Raw genomic sequence first — 18,376 nt, forward strand, 5'->3', positions numbered from 1 at the left:
ACAATTTCAGCATCTCTCTGAGTATCTGATATTTCCGCATACTTGTGGCAGGTATCATCCGACTGAGAACAGGAGCACGTCGCTCATATAGCAGGGCCCATGCAAACCCCGCCAATGTGCAAACTGGGGGACAGCGGCCGGCAGGTGACACTTCTACCTCTGGAACAAAATGCCGAGCCAAAGCAGTTTCCGCGTCTGAGTGAAGAGACCTGACTTTGCCACGCGTGTCTGTTAATCACTCGGTCGTGTCCGACTCTTCACGACCCCGTGGACTGTAGCCCATCAGGCTCCTCTGTGCATGGAACTCTCCAGGCCAAGAATACTGGATAGGTTGCCATGCCCTCCTCCAGGGAATTTTCCCAGCCCAGGGCTCCAACCCAGGTCTCCTGCAGCGTGGGTAGATCCTTCACCGCCTGAGCCACCTGGGAAGCCCACGTGTATGACTGATTTTATTTTTCCTTTCGCTTCAGAATTACATCATTAGATGCTCATGTGCACACGGCCATATTCAAAACGGACAGCCAACAAGGCCCTACTGTGGAGCACCGGGAACTCTGCTCGTGTCATGTGGCAGCCTGGGTGGGAGGGGAGTTTGGGGGAGAATGGATACATGTATTTAACGTATGTATGGGTCAGTCCCTTCACTGTTCACCTAACACTATCACAACGGTGTTAATTGTTAATTGGGGTATGCCTCAACACAAAATAAAAAGATTTGGAAAACATTACATCATTAGAGTTTATGATTATTTAAGTAAATGGCTAAGTTCAGTTGAAAATACACGCACATACACAGAGCATGTTGCTCTGCTCATTTTGCTGACCAGACAGAAAACACAGACACCGATGGTCAAACACAGGGCCTTTATCTGAGGCTGCTTTGAGGTAGTGGATGGTGGACTTGGGGTGACTGTCAGCTTTCTGCGTTTTTTTTCAGAATTCTCTGTGATAAACATCAAATGCTTTTGTAATCTGATTAGAACATTATGTGTCAAGGTCCAGTTTCAAGAACAAACTACTGCATTCTGGAGCAGTCTTTCATGACTCCAGTTTAAAACAAGATTTTCAAGGCCTGTAGACTTTTACACTTTTGGGGGATGCATTTCCTGAGAACGCAACTAAAACTTATCTTCTCTGAACTGCGGTCTATTTAACGAAGCAGTTCTTGAGTCTACAAAAGCCGTATGTAGTCACATACAAGTAGTTTATTCAAACAGATGAAAACTATGGGATACAGTTTCTGCTTAATCATTCAACTGCACAGATCTGGGAGTTGGCTAACATTTCAGGCACGCTTGAGTCCCAGGTTTAGGAACAAGTTTTTATTACCCTAGCAGTTGGCACACCCCAAATCATACCACAGAATAGGCTCATTCACAAGCCAGAGTTCTGTACTAAGTACACTCTGAGTTTACCATGCTTTGGAAAACATGCATTTTTCCCAGAAAATGCTTTTATTTGTAATTAAATGTCAGAGGCTGCAGGAAGAAGAGCAGCTGGTGTATAAATCGCTGCCTCTGAAATTCTGAATCAGGACAAGCCCGCTACCGCCTTGTTCACCATGGCACACCTTCCTAACTCCCTCCTGCAAAGACGTGCTCGGTGCTAGCGATGAGCCCAAACCCTTAACGCTGCGGCCTCCCCATGCACCTGGGGCTTTGCAGAGGAGGAGCTAAACCAGCATTAACGCAGCAGCCCGAGACTCCTTCCAGAGACGCTCAGTGCACTTGGGAACATAGATCCCTCCTCCCCCCAGAATGACTTAAACTCATGAGTTTGTGAATTTGATGGCACATTTCATAAACAGGCAGGATTTTCAGGCTTGCCTTACTTCCGTTTAATGCTAGATTGCTGCTATGGCTTAATACGATCAACTCCAAACGCCCCAAACAGAAGAGCTTGTCATAAATGAATAAAAGCAGGGCCCAAGAAAGACTTAGGCAATGTCGACCATAAGAAATACTCGGGGAAACCATTGTGCTGTTTTTGTGGACAGCACTTTACTGCCCCCTTTTGCACTCTAATATCAGAACAAGTGTCTCACACTTACTCTGAAACCAGAGAGATACGGGGTGTCACTATAGGGTGTCAGGCTGATACAGAATTAGGTTACCAGACCCCACCTTGGAGGAACAAGTAATTACCTTAAAACTTCATGTAAACGCACCACTCACTGTCTTCTCAGTGGCTTGAAAGCTCTAAGAAATAAGGTAATCACTGGAGGCTTTAATTGGCATTTGCAGCTTTTGATTCCAGTGTGTATGGGTGCTGGGACAACTGCCTGTTTTCACAGGTGTCCCTTCTTTCACACTTTTCTAGAAACAAATATCATCTGCAACATGAAACTGATTTATTCAAGGAAAAGAAAAGGTGTATAAAAACTGGCTCTACAATCTGGACCATTACAGCGGCCTTAATCCAAGAGCTGGTGGGGGGTGGGCAGGGGGTGGGGGTGGAGAGTACATCTCAAACTTCACACCGAGGACAGGCAGCATCTTTTCAAGGAAAGGAAAGATGAGAAGCACTGAAACTCACATGGCGGTGAGCACAGGTGCCCGATCGTGTTCTGCAACGCTCCAAGGGGAGGTGGACTCCTCATCTACGCAGGGACTTGAAAGAACTGTAGACGGCGGTGACTGAAGCAAAGTTTTATTTATAAAATCCTGATCTGCAAAAAAAAAAAAAAAAAAAAAAAAAAAAAAATCCTGATCTGCAAGGACACAACTCTGGGCCCCCATTCTTGGCCCAACGACCTCAAGCTGCATTCAGCAGTGTGTGTGTGCAGGGCGGTGTATCCTTTCATTTCAACTTAATCCATTTCCCTCTGTCATTCTACAATTACCGTATAAGCCAAAATAATATCAAATTTCACAGCCTCCAAGGCTGCACAATGGGGCGAAAACTGACTCCCTTTGATGTTAATCTTGTTTGTTATTTGTGATATAACGCTCAAAACACTGGTGGCTGAAAGTGAATTTCAGTCTCCAGTGCTCAAAGAGATGATGCTCAAGCTTTACATTTTCTTTCAGGAAAATAACACAAGTAGGTATTTAGTTTTTTGATCCCTACCGTAATTTTCTCCATAACAAAACCCTCCAATTCACAGAAGGCTCGCCTTTAACGAGCCGAGGTTGGACTAGATATATCTTTGTTGGTTAAGTTAGAATTTAAGAGTGGGAGGGGCAGAGGTCATGGTCTCCTTTTTCTAGGCTCACAGAGGCTAATCTCCAGCATGGAGTTAAAACAAAAATCAACCACTGGGCTCAAAACACACACACAAAAATCAAGGTCTTTATTTATGGAAGTGCCCCAAACATCTCCTCCCTCAAAACTTTCCCCAAAAAAATCATGCCTTGAATTTTGTAGCTAGCTGGGGCAAAAGGGTTGGGGATTGGGGGGTGAGACCGGGAGGGCTGGAAATGCTGGGATGTGCCTGGGAAAGCGGATGAGGGGGTGAATCACCCAGGCCAACCTCTGTCAGGCTGGCCCGACCACGAGGCCCCATTATCGAAACAGGAATTTCGTAAGCAGGGCAGGCGGGAGCCGGTGCAAGCAAGCTCCTTTCCCAAGCATAATCTGTCTGCACCTGTGCGGTCTTGCTCCAAAGCATGCTTTTAGCAAGAGTCTATAAAGGAAGGTGGGACTCTCTCTATTCACAGCTGAGGGCCCAGGAGGAAACCCCAGAAAACCAGCTTTCCTGCAGAAAGCCATTTGAAGGGCATTTCCAGCCGGGTCCCTGCTGTTTCAGATAGAAGCACAGACCCCCTGTGCTCAGCTACCTGAGTGGGAACACCACAGTGGGCAAGAGCAGGACACTGTCCAGAAACGGGCTGGCATTTTAAGGAGATGGACCTGAGATCTCAGCGCAGCACCACCATCGAGGGCCCTTGAGCATCCCTTTCATTTCCATCAACACACTTTTTTTTTTAACTTCAAACAATTGTGCCTATTGAGAGAGACCATCCAGCCACGTTTTATGGGTGAACGAAACCTCTCCCCTTTGGTGAGGAAAACAGCCTTGAAAGAAAGCACACGCCATGGGGGGTGGGATGCCCATTCTCCAGGCTGGAGTGTGACCCCAGGACTGTTCACCACTGGACCCCGGGGCCCCCAACCCTAGTTTGCCCCACGCTGAATAAGGGCTCAGTGAGTGTCTGTGTAATTGTAGAAAGAGCATTTTCAGAAGTAAGGTTTAAGAAAGAGGCGAGATTCCCGGTCTCTCTTGCCATAAGCAGAGAATCCTCTTGCCAGGCAAGCATCAGCTACCAACACAATTTAGAAGGCTGCATGTCAGCCCTTCGCAGCCACCTACACGGTTGCCTTCTGGACACTTCCTCCTTCCTCACTCCAGAGAGGGTCAGGGATGGGTCTGCTGTGGGCGGGTGATGCTGACCATTCCCCTGCACCTCCTGGGATGGGCCACAACCCAGGGAGCAGGGGCAGAAGACAGGAAGAGAAAGCAAGCAGTTCCTGAAGTCACGCCTGCACCATGATCATCAGAAAGGAGGAAAACCAGACTGGGTGATGGATTCCCTTGCAGATCACCCCAAGGTGTGTACAGTAGGGAAAAAAATGTGGATGGCGCGCCACCATAACTTTGTGGACCATATATTTCCTGCTCAGTCGCCGCCAGCAGCCTGGGATGAGCCGGACAGAAAAACACACACAAGGGGAGTTCACCACCCTGAGTCACCCAGGCTGCTGCTGAACTCCAGGAGGGGAAGGAACTGGACCATGATGAGATGAGAGGAGGCCCTGAACTCAGGCAGGAGTGAGGGCTGGAGGTGTGAGAGCCCCTCACCAAGCCCCCCCAGCCCATGCCAGGGCTGCAGGTGAGCAGACCCTGAGCCCTGAGGGGATGCAACAGGGTTGGGGAGGATCTGCTCGGGAGTCAAGAGCATCCCAGGCCCACTGATCCTCCCCGCCTCGCTTCCTGAAACAAACTGCTCCAAACTCGCCGAACATCAAAAGCCAGATGGGCTACACTGAATGAATCCACAGGCAGGAAGCCAGAAGCCCAGTTTGCTGTAGAAATAGGCCTGGACTTGATTTGAGTCTTCTCAGCTCTGACAAGATGGAAGCTGGCTCAGATCCCAAAATCCAAAATAAAATGGCATTTAATTGTGACTAGACTCTAAAAAAGATGTCATCCTATCTCCTTAGCTTGACACGCGTGCAGCACCGAACCCCACGGAACTCTCCACGCAAACCTGACCTTGTCTTCTCCCAGCAAAGAGACAATCAAATGCTCCCATTTTTGAAAGGAAAATGTTAATAGTCAGAGGAGTAATACTCAATAAATGCATTATTAATATGATGGACTTTTGTAACTGTCTAGCTTCCATTGGGTAAAACCTTGTTATCAAAGATTTAAAGGATCCATTTAGAATCGCATGTCCATCACAGGAAAGTCTATAAATCAAGATGGACAGGCAAAGAGTTGATACCCCAAACCTTCTTTCAACCCGCCTTGTGGGTACTGCTTTGAGCACGCGTAAGCTTCATTGGGTTATGTGATTTCTAACCAATCCATGCAACAGCCTGAGAAAGAGCTGGAGAATTTAGAGAAGGATCCTGGAGTCAGAACACTCAGGTTCAGACACAGACTGTAGCACCTATGAGCTGCATGACTTGAGGCAAGATGAGGAACCAGTCTCCACCTTGGTTTCCCCATCGCTGTCATGGGGGTCATAACAGTTCCTCTCTCAGGTGGTCATTGTTAAGTCTGAACGAGTCAGTATTTGCGGGGCAGTTAGAACAGTCACTGGCCCCTAGCATGTGCTGCAGGCAACTGTCATTCAGTGAAACAGACTGTGCCCGCCAGGTGAGGAGGTTGCTAAATGAGCAACAGCATGGCACGTTAATGCCAAAAGGCCACCCGGCTGTCTTCAAGGATTCATTCAACAACCCAGTGGCTTCCCGTGCCCTGCCCATACAGGGGGTTCACCCAGGATCCAGCTCGTCCTCAGCCCTGGTGGAGAAGCTGAGTCGATTCAGGGTTATAAATGTTACAGCACAGCACCAGGGCAGGAAGCAGAGGAGAGAGCATCCAATTTGGTAGCAGAAGGGAACTAAACAGGTGCTTCACGCAGCAGCAAAGCGTGCGAGATGAGCGGAAGACAGGCAGCTAAACAGGGACTTTAACGGTGCAGGCGCCACGTCCTAATCAACATTTTCTTTTTATTTACTTGACATCTGTATGTAGAAGGCAAACTGAACCAGACAGCCGGGCATACAGTAGAAGCTCAATTAACTTTCAACAGCAGGAGCCGACAGGTATCGGTTCGTTGTGCCAAGCCCAGAGCTAGAGTCTTCAATCCTGACCACAGTTCCAGCACACTTCTTCTTCAGTCCTGTTAGATTACTGTCCCCCACTTTAGAAATGGGACAAGTGAGAAACGCAGGGGGTCTTGCTCCCAAAGCTACACAGCAAAAAAATGACTAACCTGGCAGTGGGCTCCTGCAGCCAGATTCCAAGGCCCGTCCTCTTAAGCAAACTAAAATAGCCCTGGACTGGCTCATTTTGCTAAATTGAATCACCTGAACTTTCCATTATCAGCACAGACCTTCTGAAAACCAATACATACTGCTAGTTCTCCTGAGAGTAAAGGGGCTAGAATCGCTGGGTTAGCTGTCCCGCAGGGTCTGTTTGTTCACTTGTGGGAATCTGTCTCCAAGCTCCACTGAGACATAGGAAATGAGGCAGATTATTAAAGACATACAGTGTAGACAGTGGCCACCCTTAGCTGAAATGTGTTCCTTTGATTTGTTGACTGTGGTTCTGTTTCGGAGATCTCCCAGGATTTTGCCTAGCGATACTGTTGTCTCTCTTGACTCAGTTTCCCCTCCCGTGGGAGGAATGCCAATCCCTTTCTTGCTCTGCGCCCGTGGCCACCCCAGCCACGCAGCACTGGCCTTGTTTGCCTTCCCCGTGGGATAGCCTTACTCCCTTAGGGTTTAAGTCTCTTGAGGGTAGAGACTGCTCTTTTCTGTATTCTCAGAGCCCAGCATTAACAGACCTCACTGTTCACAAATGCTCATCCAACAAGTCAATGAATTATCTACCATCAGTGATCAACCAGGCAAAAACAGAGGCCAAGAGCTGGGAGACAAGGGCCTCCGATTTCTTCAGCGATCCAGGGCTTTCTTCAGCGATCCTTATCAGCCTTTCAGAGGATGGTGATCTAATCTTGAGCCATTTTCCAAAAAAAAAAAGTTGGAAAGAGGGCAGCCATTCTTAAGGTGTGGCATCAGCTGAGAGCTTGTTAGAATTGTGAATTTCAAGTCCCACGCAGCCCTCAGGAATCCGGAACTCTGGGGGCGGGCGGCCAGCCTGTTTTAACAAGCCCTCCAGGTGATTGTGATGGTTCTAGAGCCACTGGGCTGGAGGGAGTGCCCCAGGATCAGGTGATTTGTTAACAGGGGCAGCCAGAAACAGACCTCTGGGTTGTGACTGCTCTTCCAACTAATACTTATTGGATGTCAATGCTTGCTGGTAGAGATGGATGACATGAAAGAATTCTGCTCCCTGCCTTTTAGGGATAGGCTGGGTGGTGGGGGATTAAGACTTGCATATGAATCATGACAGTGCTGTGTATCATGTTCTTTCTATGCCCTGGGTATTTAACTCAAGTGCTGTGGGATTACAGGGCCAAGATTTAAAGAAACTGTGTTTGATCTACGCCATCAAGAGAGAGCAGTCATTTCAGGGGAAATGGTGACCCTTAAGGACAGTCCATTTCTCATGAAGATCCATTTTCCCATAGACAAAGTGGGGTGCAGGGCTTAGGAGAGCCTGTTTTTATCAAAGACGTACCCCAAGAGCCTACTGTGCAGTACAGGGAATTCTACTCGATGCTCCACAGTGACCTAAGTGGGAAGGAAATCCAGTAACAAGGGCGTATATGCACACAGACCGCTGGTTCACTTTGCTGTACCCAACACTAAAGCCAACTACGAATGCGGAGTGAAAGCGTCAGTTGGTCATGTCCGACCCTTTGTGACCCCGTGGACTGTAGCACGCCAGGCTCCTCTGTCCATGGGATTCTCTAGGCAAGAATACTGGAGTGGATTGCCATTTCTTTCTCCAGGGGATCTTCCCAACCCAGGGAACAATACTCCAATAAAAATTAATTTAAAAAAAAAACACAATATGCAATCATAGAGAAGGTCAACCTTATTTTTAATTATTTCCCCCATATAATTAGACATTTATTTTCTGCTGATTGGAGTTTGCAAGATTAAAATACTTATTGTTTAAAGGTCATGTATTTAACATAAGAGAAGGGCATTACACATTAGATGATATTCCTAACACTGACTATGCATATATTTGTACTGAATATAAAAGAACAGAGATGAAAATACACTGTTTATTGCAAAAAAAACATACCCCAAATATAGTTCTAGTAAGCGAATAGTGGCTCATCGGTAAAGAATTCGCCTGCCAATGCAGGAGACACAGGTTCAATCCCTGGGTTGGGAAGATCCCCTGGAGCAAGATAATGGCAACCCACTTCAGTGTTCTTGCCTGGGAAATCCCATGGACAGAGGAGCCTGGGGGTCTACAGTTCATGGGGTCAAAAAAGAGTTGGACACGACTGAGAAAACAATAGCAACAGATCTAAGTGAAAACTGACCTCTTCTAACTTCTGCAGGTAGAGGCACTCTGAGCTGGCCTCGAATGTGAGCAGCCTGGCCCCACTCACTCATCAGACAGTTCCTATTCGGGACAAAACTTTCAGGCCACAGTGAGCCAGTTTAACAGGTAGAAAAAGCAAGGATTGAGATCCAGAAGTGCTTCCTCAGGTGAGAGCACCACGCTGGCCCTCAGGTTCATCAGCTGGTACAGGAGATGCTGCAGAGATGCTAGAAGGGCCATCTCAGACATTAGCTCTGTAGCTCAGAGCTACTGAGGTGTGCAGGGTTGGGTGGGTAGCACCCATCACCACTCTGGTGGAATGCAGGAGTACTCAGTACGTGAAAAGCAAAGAGTTCTGTCTCAGAAGCAAGAGAGACTTAACTAGCACCTATGAATACCTGTGGGCTCCTCAGGTGGTACCAGTAGTAAGGAACCTACCTACCAATGCAGGAGACACGGGTTTGATTCCTGGGTCAGGAAGATCCCCCAGAGGAGGTCATGGCAACCCACTCCAGGATTCCTGCCTGGAGAATCCCATGGACAGAGGAGCCTGGCAGGCTACAGTCCAAGGGGTCACAAAGAGTCAGACACGAATGAAGCGATTTAGCACGCATGCACATTAATACTTGTAGAAGGACCCAAGGACTGTAATTAAAACTGGGTGCCACCAAACGTAAACTGAGAAGAAAAATCTGGATGCTTTTCGAGTTTCATATAGAAAATACCAAGAAGATGAAGTTTTCAGAGCATGGTTCATTCACGGTCTTCTGAATGCCTGCCCAGCACCAAGCAGTTAGAACATTCACCTACCCGTGCTCTCCAGAATGGAAAGAGCGAACTATTAACACTTCACTACTGCCAATTTGGTCTTCATATTTTGTTGGGGGAATTACTAAGGGCAGAAACAACCTGTTTGCCTTTCATGGCACTTTCTCCTACTATGGTGTTTTCTTTGAAACCAGCAAGGCTGCACTCACCAGCCACAAAACGCCCTGGACTAGAATTACACATTTGATATTTATACACGAAAAGGGGAATAAAGACCCTCTGCCGCTTCTCCACGGAAGCCACAGAAATTGGCGCACCTGGCATTTAGTGCATGTGCAGAACAGTTCATAAGGGATCACCTTCTCTTTCCATGGGGCCACCGGATCCAAACGTCCTGATCCCTAACGCTCCTGCAAGGGGTTCTCAAAGGTAGGACTCGAAGCTGTGGGTTGGATGCTGGTTCGTAAACAAGTGGCAGGACTTGCCTGCATCATTTCTTTAATCACTTTAACCCTGTTCCTCATAGAAAGCTGGAGGCCAGGGCAATTCAGCGGCTCCTTTTGTCACTTGCCTGCCATAAATATGCACCAGCCTGCGTCTGAAAGGCTGAAGGAGGCCGCAAGCTTGCTGGACATTTATCATGCTCTGTTCCCCGCTAACAAGCAAATACTTTCGCTGAATGGACCATTAGGGCTCATTGTCAGATGCAGAATGCAAGGTGCTGGGATGTGACCAGCTTGTAAATGAGGGGGTGCCCCTTCTCTTAGATGAACCTGGGCAAACGCACTGGGTCTTTTGACATGATTTCTGAATTGCACTGGAGAGGAAGGTAGAGTAGTAGGCCCTGCGGAGGGCAGGTCTCTGGGCCTCTCTCACGTGTGTTGAAGTGGCGAAAGCTACACCGCAATGGCCAGAGAAACAGGCAACACGCGTCAGAAAGCCGTCGTTGCACGCTGTCGAGGTGGCTCTCTGAGAATTAGGAGCCAAATCCACGAGGCGGGTCTAAAACAGAATAATTTCGATTTAGTGAAGATCTTCAGACACGGGATGCGTTCGTCTAGAAAGTCACCACGCTGTTTTTCTGAGGACGGCCCCCAGATGCCCCGCTCCAGAAAGTCATCACCCTGGGGGGTTGCAGCTTTCAGTTTTCTCAGCCTCTTAAGAGTTCAGACTTTCCTAAAGAAATGCTGAGACTTTTCTAAGACGCCAAACAGGAGGCAGAAAAAGCAAAAATCTCCTTTCTGGCCTGACCTAACTTGCCGATGCCACTCTGCCTGGAACCCAATCACGGCTTCAAAGGCCGACTTTGGTTAATGACTAAAATGCAAAGTGTAGACCTCCAAGACAAAAGCCCTGCCTATGGCCAGGGCTGTTCAGGGCACGGAGCAGCAAGAGCCTCTTCTGTTTTTAAGTTTCAAGCTGGCAGCAATCACAACTTTTACAGTCCTACCCTTTCCCCAATGGGGGCCTGTCCCATTCAACTCAACTCATGGTTAGGAGTGAAATGTCATCTCCACCGGTGGGGGCATATCGGATTACTACCTATCTGAGTGAAGACGCAATTCCCCCTGTGATTTTGCTTAATTATATATTTTTTTTCCCCTGGGAGTGGGAAACACAAAACTCAGAGAGGAGCTAGCTCCCTGGCAGAGGCAGGGGGTAGGGGGGTGATATATAAATGTTAGCTCAGCTTTTCCCCGGGCTGGGGCTGAAAGATGGCTGAAATCAAAAGGTCTGTGTTTTCTTTTCAGGTCCCTGCAGCCCTTCCTAGCCCCTCTGGGCTCTGTTCATCCCCAGCAGGTCCCTGCCTGGAGACCAAAGAGATGAAGGCAGGTACCGCCAAGGGCGGCTAATCCTACATTACGGCAGCCGCTGTTAGGCCAGGAGTTAAAAAGGAAAAGCTTGCAGGCCTGAACTCACTGCAGTGAGCCGAGGTTTTAATCAGCCGCAACCTCAACCTCTGGAAAAGGCGGTCAATGGGAACCTACCTTGGCCATATTATCCGCCACCAATGAGCAAGAACTGAGCCATCTTTTCTTCCCGGCTTCAACCATCTCGGGCCACAAGGGGGGCTTTCATACCTTCTAATCCGAGTTTCCAAGTCTGTATGGCTCCCACATAATAGCCAACAGCCTGAAGCAAGGGCCTTCCTTTCTACACTCTTTTCAGAGACGCGTCATTCCCCACACCCAGCTAATCTATATGTTGCCATGGCTTCACCCTTTATCTGCCTTTACATCTTATGAACTGCATGGATTTACCACATTATCTTTATCTGAAAGAGAGAAAATGGTGGTTTTATTGCCATACAATCAGATTACCGCTGCTAGCTTCTCTATGCCTTTTTACCATACTTCAATCAAAAGGGATCCGTGTCTTTTTACTCTGCCCTTGATTTACATTACATCTGTAAAGACCCAGTCTGGGTTGTAATCCCCTTATTAACTATGACCAGGGTTGATTTGCCTAAAAATAAAAGCAAATTGTGTCAGACCCTTTCACTTTGTTTTTGATTCGGAACTACAAAATGGATTACTACAGAAATCTTCAGAGTTCACACGGCTCGTATAGTACTGAATTTAAAATGAGAATTAAACAAGTCAAACAGGAGAGCGATGTCCACGGTCTACATTTTCCATCATGGGAGAAGGCCTGAATTGCCTGTGTCTTTGTGTGCTTTGGCTTTAGAGAGACAATGAAGCCCCAGGAGTTTTTCCAAGCTGTTCGGAACTCTGTCCCTTCCCTACCCTACCCTTCCCTCTTGCCTTTTCTTCTCCTCCTCTCTCCCAGCCCCATTCTAATTCCTCCCCTTAAAAAAAAAAAGATAGAAGTGGGGGGAGCTCATTCCCGAAAGACCTAATTCCTAACTAGCAGCTTCTAGTCTGCATATGTTAATGAAAATATTTTAAGCCACCGAACACTCCCCATTTAAGGCTCTACTCTTCTGCACCAAGAGCGAGCTCCTAAGTCAATCTATGAAAAGTGACCTGAAAAACAGGTTTTTACGGCAGCAGCCGGAGACTAGGCAGGCCCCCAGTACCGTTTCGATGATTATTTTCCTTAGAAGAGCCCTCCTTTTCGTCTCATTTGCAGTGGGAGAGTTCAAGAATAAAGTTTTCATGGAATGCTCAAAAAATAGCCTGCTTGTTCTTTTTTCTTTCTTTTCTGATAAGGGTCTCAAGTCTGTATTTCCTTCCCCCTGCCACTCCCATCCCTGTGACACGTCACTGCAGTCACGCTGGGATCTCGAATCGCTTCCCAGCTTCCCATTAGGTGCCGGGGCTGGAGACGTAGCTGGTTGTGGCGGGGGGGGGGGGGGGGGGGGGGGGGGGGGCGGGGGGGGTCACTCTCAGCCACCCCCGGTACTACCTGAATTATTTCACTGTGGGGCCAGGTAGCAAAGTCCCTCTGCAGGTAATCATCATGCTGACCCACCAACCAGAGGATTCCTCTCGGTGTATTTCCAGATAAGAGGTTTTACGATAATGATTCTGAATATACCGCTGACTCTTCAGCTGACTCCGTATGGAGGAACCAAGCCCATCAGCAGTTCTCAGCTGGTACGGGCTTGATGGCTCATTTACCTGTCCCCCGGCTTCAGCCTGGCACATCTCGGGACGCGGGAGTCATTTGCATGTCTTTGCCTCCTAGGACAAGTGTCAAGAGCTACCCTTTTTGAAAGATTTTGAACCAAGTGCTTAAGGAATCATCTTAACCTCCAGCTCCCGTTTCTGAAGCTCTAGGCTGTTAATTGCTGAGGTTAAAAAGTGCAGTCCCTGGACACACGATTCCCAAATCAATTCTCTCCTGGTCTGAAAAGAAGGCTCCCAAGCCTGCAGTGAGATCTCGAGGCTGCCCCGGCTTTGTGCTCGCCCTGGCTCGGTCGTCCTGTGCAACAGCGACAGTCCATTACCTACAGTTTATCATCCTGACAAAATGTGAGGGCTGTGGATGTGAAAGCACGAACAATTCCACCCCTGGTGCTTTGTGCTTTTTTTTCCCCCCTCTCTATATTAAAACCGACAAGATTAACCCAAACGCAAACTGGGGAGCATAGTTCAAGGGGCTATTGAATCCTTGCTGAATGTGCATTTGTTTACCTACAAAAATAAGAATTTCAGACACAATAGAAGGCCGTCCGGCTTATATATGGTATTGAATGGACTGTTTAAACAGCAGTATCCATTGTAGTTTATTTTATCAATCTCTGACAGGTCCGTATTTATTCAGAGCCTGACTGTGGTGGAGCCTAAGTATTATAGGTTATCTGGACATTATCCAGCCATTCTTTTGTATCAAGTCAATCAATATCAGGAATTCACCATTATGTAGGGAAAAAATGACCTGAGAAAAGCAAAACGCTTGGTTAACTAGTATATGGGGCATATACTAGGGAACCACACTCCTAGACAGAAGAAACAAATGCTCCAAATTCAACAAAGCTAGTGTAATTCACTCCAGAATTCCATACCAATACCGACCTGCTCACTCTAAAGTGAAGTTAATAATAAATATATATATGTATTTTAAAGAGCAAACCTTTTTTTTTTTTTTGGCTAAAACATCATGCTTGGAAAAAATTATTCTACTGAAATGTTAATTAGCAATGAAAGCCAGGCTCTGTTTTTCTCTCCAGAGTTTAAAAAAAAAAAAAAAAGCTACACAACCGAAATGGCCACAGTTGATGCAACCCTTCCTTGAACCTGTGGATTCAGGGGCTAACTTTTCAGTCAGTAAAACTTCTTCAAAACTCTTCCGGGGCAGGGGGTGGGGGTGGGGTGGGGTGGGAGAAGCGGACAGTGTGATTGAAGTAGTTATGGAGACGGTGAATTTACAAAGGATTTTCTGGACTGTGTCTCCAAACAGCTGCTGTGTGCTCTCTCTGTCCACCACCTGCTAAAAAAGCTGACCTCCGAGTGAAACAAACCTAATTACTGATGGCCGCTTCATTACAAGTGAATTGTTCTACACTTGGACAAACTGATGGGCAACTTCAATGCAGTTGATTACTCTCCTGCCACGTCGTCACATTTACTGACTTCCCCCCTGGAAATAAATATGCAACTTCCCCCAACAAACAGAGCAACTCCTTGGCACCCCCCCTTTTTTTTTTAAAATTCATTCTCAAACTTAGAAAAGGCCCTTTTATAGCATTCCCCCAGGAAGAAATCTTTCTGATCTCTCAAGCTAGCATTCAGCTGCATAACTTAGTTAAGTAGACTTTTGCCAGGGGACAAACGATCCCCTCCTCTAGGCCAGCCATTATCCTGAGGATTGGAAAAGAAATTCTCCTCTTGGGGGCCGGAGACATCACACCAACAGCAACGCGGTCGGTGCAGGGAGGCAGGCTTCTCCACAACCAGGCCTCCAGGAGGGCTCTAAATCCAAGCCCAGCTCAGAAGAGCAGCCTGATCCTCGTATCAGGCTAGTGAGTATCAGTCACCAGTTCCCCCAGCATCTTAGAGGAAGAAGATACAACCGTAGGCTGAAATAATTACTGCGCTACCTTTATTGTTTCCAAGTAGCTATTTGCAAATCCCACAAACCAGTAGTTAATAATGCATAAAGGTGACTTCTACTGAGCTGAAACCTGAAGGGGTTAATGGAAATTTCTTTAAAGACAGGAATGTAAAAATTAAATCTTATTGGGAGGAGGAGAGGAGTGGAAACCCAAACCCAAAAACCAGCCCCCCAAAGCCAGTCGGTGAGTGAAAGTGCAAGGCAGCCCCGGGGAGGAGGCGAGGGCCAGCTTGGCGACAGCGCAGGGAAGAGTGACCCCTGTAGGCAGGAAGCGAGCGTCGGCCGCCCTGGGCCGGCTCCAAGGGGCTCGCTGCCCTGGCCCGGCTCCCGGCTCCCCGGGTCCCGGGTGCTCGGGCCCAGGCTCCCAGGCCCGCGTTCTCCCGCACCGCCCGGCGCCTCACGCTGCGGGAGCGGAGGCCAGCTCTCACTGCCAGCGCTTTCTCAGCAAATATAGTATCTTACACCAAAGCGAGGAAAAGGAAACACAAGTCCATAGAGATCAGGCTACAGGGAAAGCGACTGCACTGAGTAACTTTTATTATACACGGGAGCAGTGTCGGGATAAAGCCATCCAGCCTCGTGCAAGAATCTCGGTTTCATACGCTTTATAGCCATGACGGTTTTCCACTCTTCACCAGGGAATTCTTGGTTAGCATGTTGGTGAATCTGAAATTCACCGCTTTTAAAAGCGTGGATATAATTCTCTGATTGAGATGTGATCTCCAAATCAACCCCACCCCACCCCCATCCCTTTATTCCTAAATCCATGGCCAACTCAACTTCGTATTAGGTCATTGATTTCGCTTCTGATCTCAAATGCTGACTCCGGGAACAACCAGTGTCTTCAGACTCCCCCTCCTCCCCCACCCCCCGCCCAAGTTTCCCAAGGTTAAAAAATCATGGTTCTGTTAAATAATTTTGTCTAGGATTTGAGACGTGTCCCGAGAGTGAGGTAATAACGCAATACTGAGTGCACAGCTGACTAATTACCAGTCACGACCATATATGTATATATATCATATAGGTATATTTCGAGATGGATCTCCTTGTCTAAATGCTAAACGTACTCGGGCTGTTCACACTGAAACTTAATCTCCGCCAGGCCTGGCTTCTTCGGGCTGCACCTTTCGATAAAGCAAATCGGACCCAAGGCTCCCATTCCCGCCCAGGCTCCCCAGGCGCGAAGGCTTCAGGAGCTGTGTGGCGACTGGGCAGGGCCTTAATGAAGCTTTTGCGCAAAGCATCGTTAAAATCAAGTTAGCTTTCGGGACACAGAGTCCGGCCCATGGGTTTAGAAACGAAGGGAGAGGCCGACCTGCAGACAGTTCCCCGGGAACAGCCGAAGGCCGGTCTCCCAGGCAGGGAGGGAAGGGCTCGCCGCCCGAGTTTTCCCAGGCAGGCGAGCTCCCCGCGCACCCTCGGGCAGGCCGCGCGGCGCCCAGGCGCGCGAGCTCCGGGCGGCCCAGGGACCCCCGGCTCCCTTCTCCCGGGAGCGCTCCGCTGCACCCCCGGCCTGCTTGCCCCGCCCGCCCAGCCCGCGCCCCGCGCCCCGCGCCCCGCCGCTCCTCGGGAGCGCGGCATCCTCGCGTCTCCGGAGCCCACCAGCCTCGGCGCGCCAGCCGACCCTGTTTGCGGTCCCGTTCTCCGCCCTGGAGAAGTCAGGGTCAGGGATCGCCATCGGACACCTCTCCAGACGTGACACCCAAGTCAACAAGGGGCTTTTTTAGCGCCCGGGAGCCTGTTCACAGGGCGGAGGACGAGGAGGGCGCCCCTCAGGGCCGGCGCTCTGGCTGCAAGGCCGAGCGGAGTCACCACAAAGCGAAAGGCGGCGGGGGTGGGGGTCGAGGGGGCGCGAGGGATCGAGGATCCAGAAACAGACTCCAAGGCTCGGCGGCCCGACCCATCCTCCCTTCGGGGCTGCGCGGAGCGGCGGACCCCGGGGCGGCGAACGAGGGGCATCGTGGACGTTACTTACTTGGAGTTCGAGGAATTCCAATAGATGGGTTCTAAAACTATCGATCTGGAAATCGCAGTTCTGCATAAAACCATCAAAACTCCCCAGCAGTACTTCCACAAGGAGTCCCTCCTCGCGGCCATGGCCAAGCCGCTCCCAGCTCCGCGCGCTCCTGGCGCCGGAGGAACGAAGTGCGGGCCGGGAACCCCAATCCTCCGGGCAGACACGGGAGAGACCGCAGGCAGCTCCTGGGCGCGCCGATCAGCAGCTCCAGCGGTCGCCGAGGCCCGGGGGCGCTCTCCGCGGGGGCCCTCAGAGCGCAGGGCGGGAGAGCACGCGCGGGGCGCGGCGGCGCGGCGGGCTCCGGGCTCCGGGGCGCCGCGCCGGACGCAGCTTGGACAGCCGGCTCCCGTGCGGCTCCAGGGTGCCGGGCGCCGGAAAGCGGGGAGGGCGCGCGGCCGGGACACAAAGGCGGAGAGACGACGCGGCGGCGGACGCGGCGCCCCGAGCGGGGCCGCCTCGCACTATAGATCCAGGGGGCCCGGCAGCGGCCCGAGCGCGCGGACGCCGCTTCGGCGCTGTTCCATGTCCCGGAGCGCGCGCGGGGCGCGAGCGGCGAGGGGCGCCTCCGGGCGCACGGGGAGCCTCCACAGTCCTCGCTGATCCCAGCCCGCGGGGCAGGCAGGAGCGGGGGGCTCGGTCCTCGCCGCGAGCGCCAAAATGCGCGCGCGGGGCTGGGGGGTGAGGGAGGCCCTTTGTGCGCGGGGAGGGCGCCGGGACCAGCTCCGCGCACCGCTCCTCTCTCCGGCCGGCGCCGCCGTCCCCGCCGAGCAGAGTCCGCTCGGCCGGCGCGCTGTCAGAGCGCTATAAACGCGGAGCCCCGCCCCGCGCCGCGCCGCCCATTGGCCCGCCGCGCGGCCCTCGTCTGCCGGTTGGACGACTGGACTGTCCGTCAGCCACCACCCCGCCCCCCACCCGGGAGTGGGCGGTGCCACTTGACAGGTGAGCCCCGCCCCCGCCCCCGGGCGGGCGGCGCGAGCGCAGCAGCGCCGGGGAGCCGGGGCCAAGGGGGACCGACCCGCGCGCGAGCCCCTGGCGCCCCCGGAGCGGCGGCCTAGAGACTCTCGGCCCCGAGGGCGAGAGGGAGCGGGGGCAGCGCGGGCCACCTGTCCCCGCGCCCAGCAGCGCACAGCTGCGCCCGGAGGCGCCCAGCAGCCGCGATCTCAGGGCCCAGCAAGCGCCCTAAAGTTCGGCAGAGACACCACGGCAAGGGCGCCCCTTTTCCCTGCGGAGTGGAAAGTGGTGGGTTTCCCGAGTGGTGGGTTTCTTCCTCCTTATGAGGCGGAGGACCTCTCCCCACCCCCCAGATCTGCGTAGAGGGGCTCACGGCCCCTCGCACACCCCCTAGCCACCCCCTCTCCAGGGCTTGTCGGTGACGCTTCGCACACCTGATTTCTGCGCCAAACGCTGGCCGGGGCGCCCGATCCCAGTGC

General features: G+C 50.8%; 1 protein-coding gene across 1 annotated transcript in view; it reads right to left on the reverse strand.

Annotated features, from left to right (window-relative positions):
• EFNB2 (ephrin B2) overlaps window positions 1-17,810 on the reverse strand; it is a 49,664-nt gene extending 31,854 nt beyond the window's left edge. Inside the window, exon 1 of the mRNA XM_069602444.1 lies at window positions 16,905-17,810. Within this exon, the coding sequence (XP_069458545.1) occupies window positions 16,905-17,026 (122 nt within the window). The 5' untranslated portion in view covers window positions 17,027-17,810. The remainder of the gene's footprint in view (window positions 1-16,904) is intronic.
• Between the last annotated feature and the right edge of the window lie 566 nt (window positions 17,811-18,376).

The sequence above is a fragment of the Ovis canadensis genome, chromosome 10 (genome assembly GCF_042477335.2).
Source record: "Ovis canadensis isolate MfBH-ARS-UI-01 breed Bighorn chromosome 10, ARS-UI_OviCan_v2, whole genome shotgun sequence".
NCBI classification, from domain to species: Eukaryota; Metazoa; Chordata; class Mammalia; order Artiodactyla; family Bovidae; genus Ovis; species Ovis canadensis.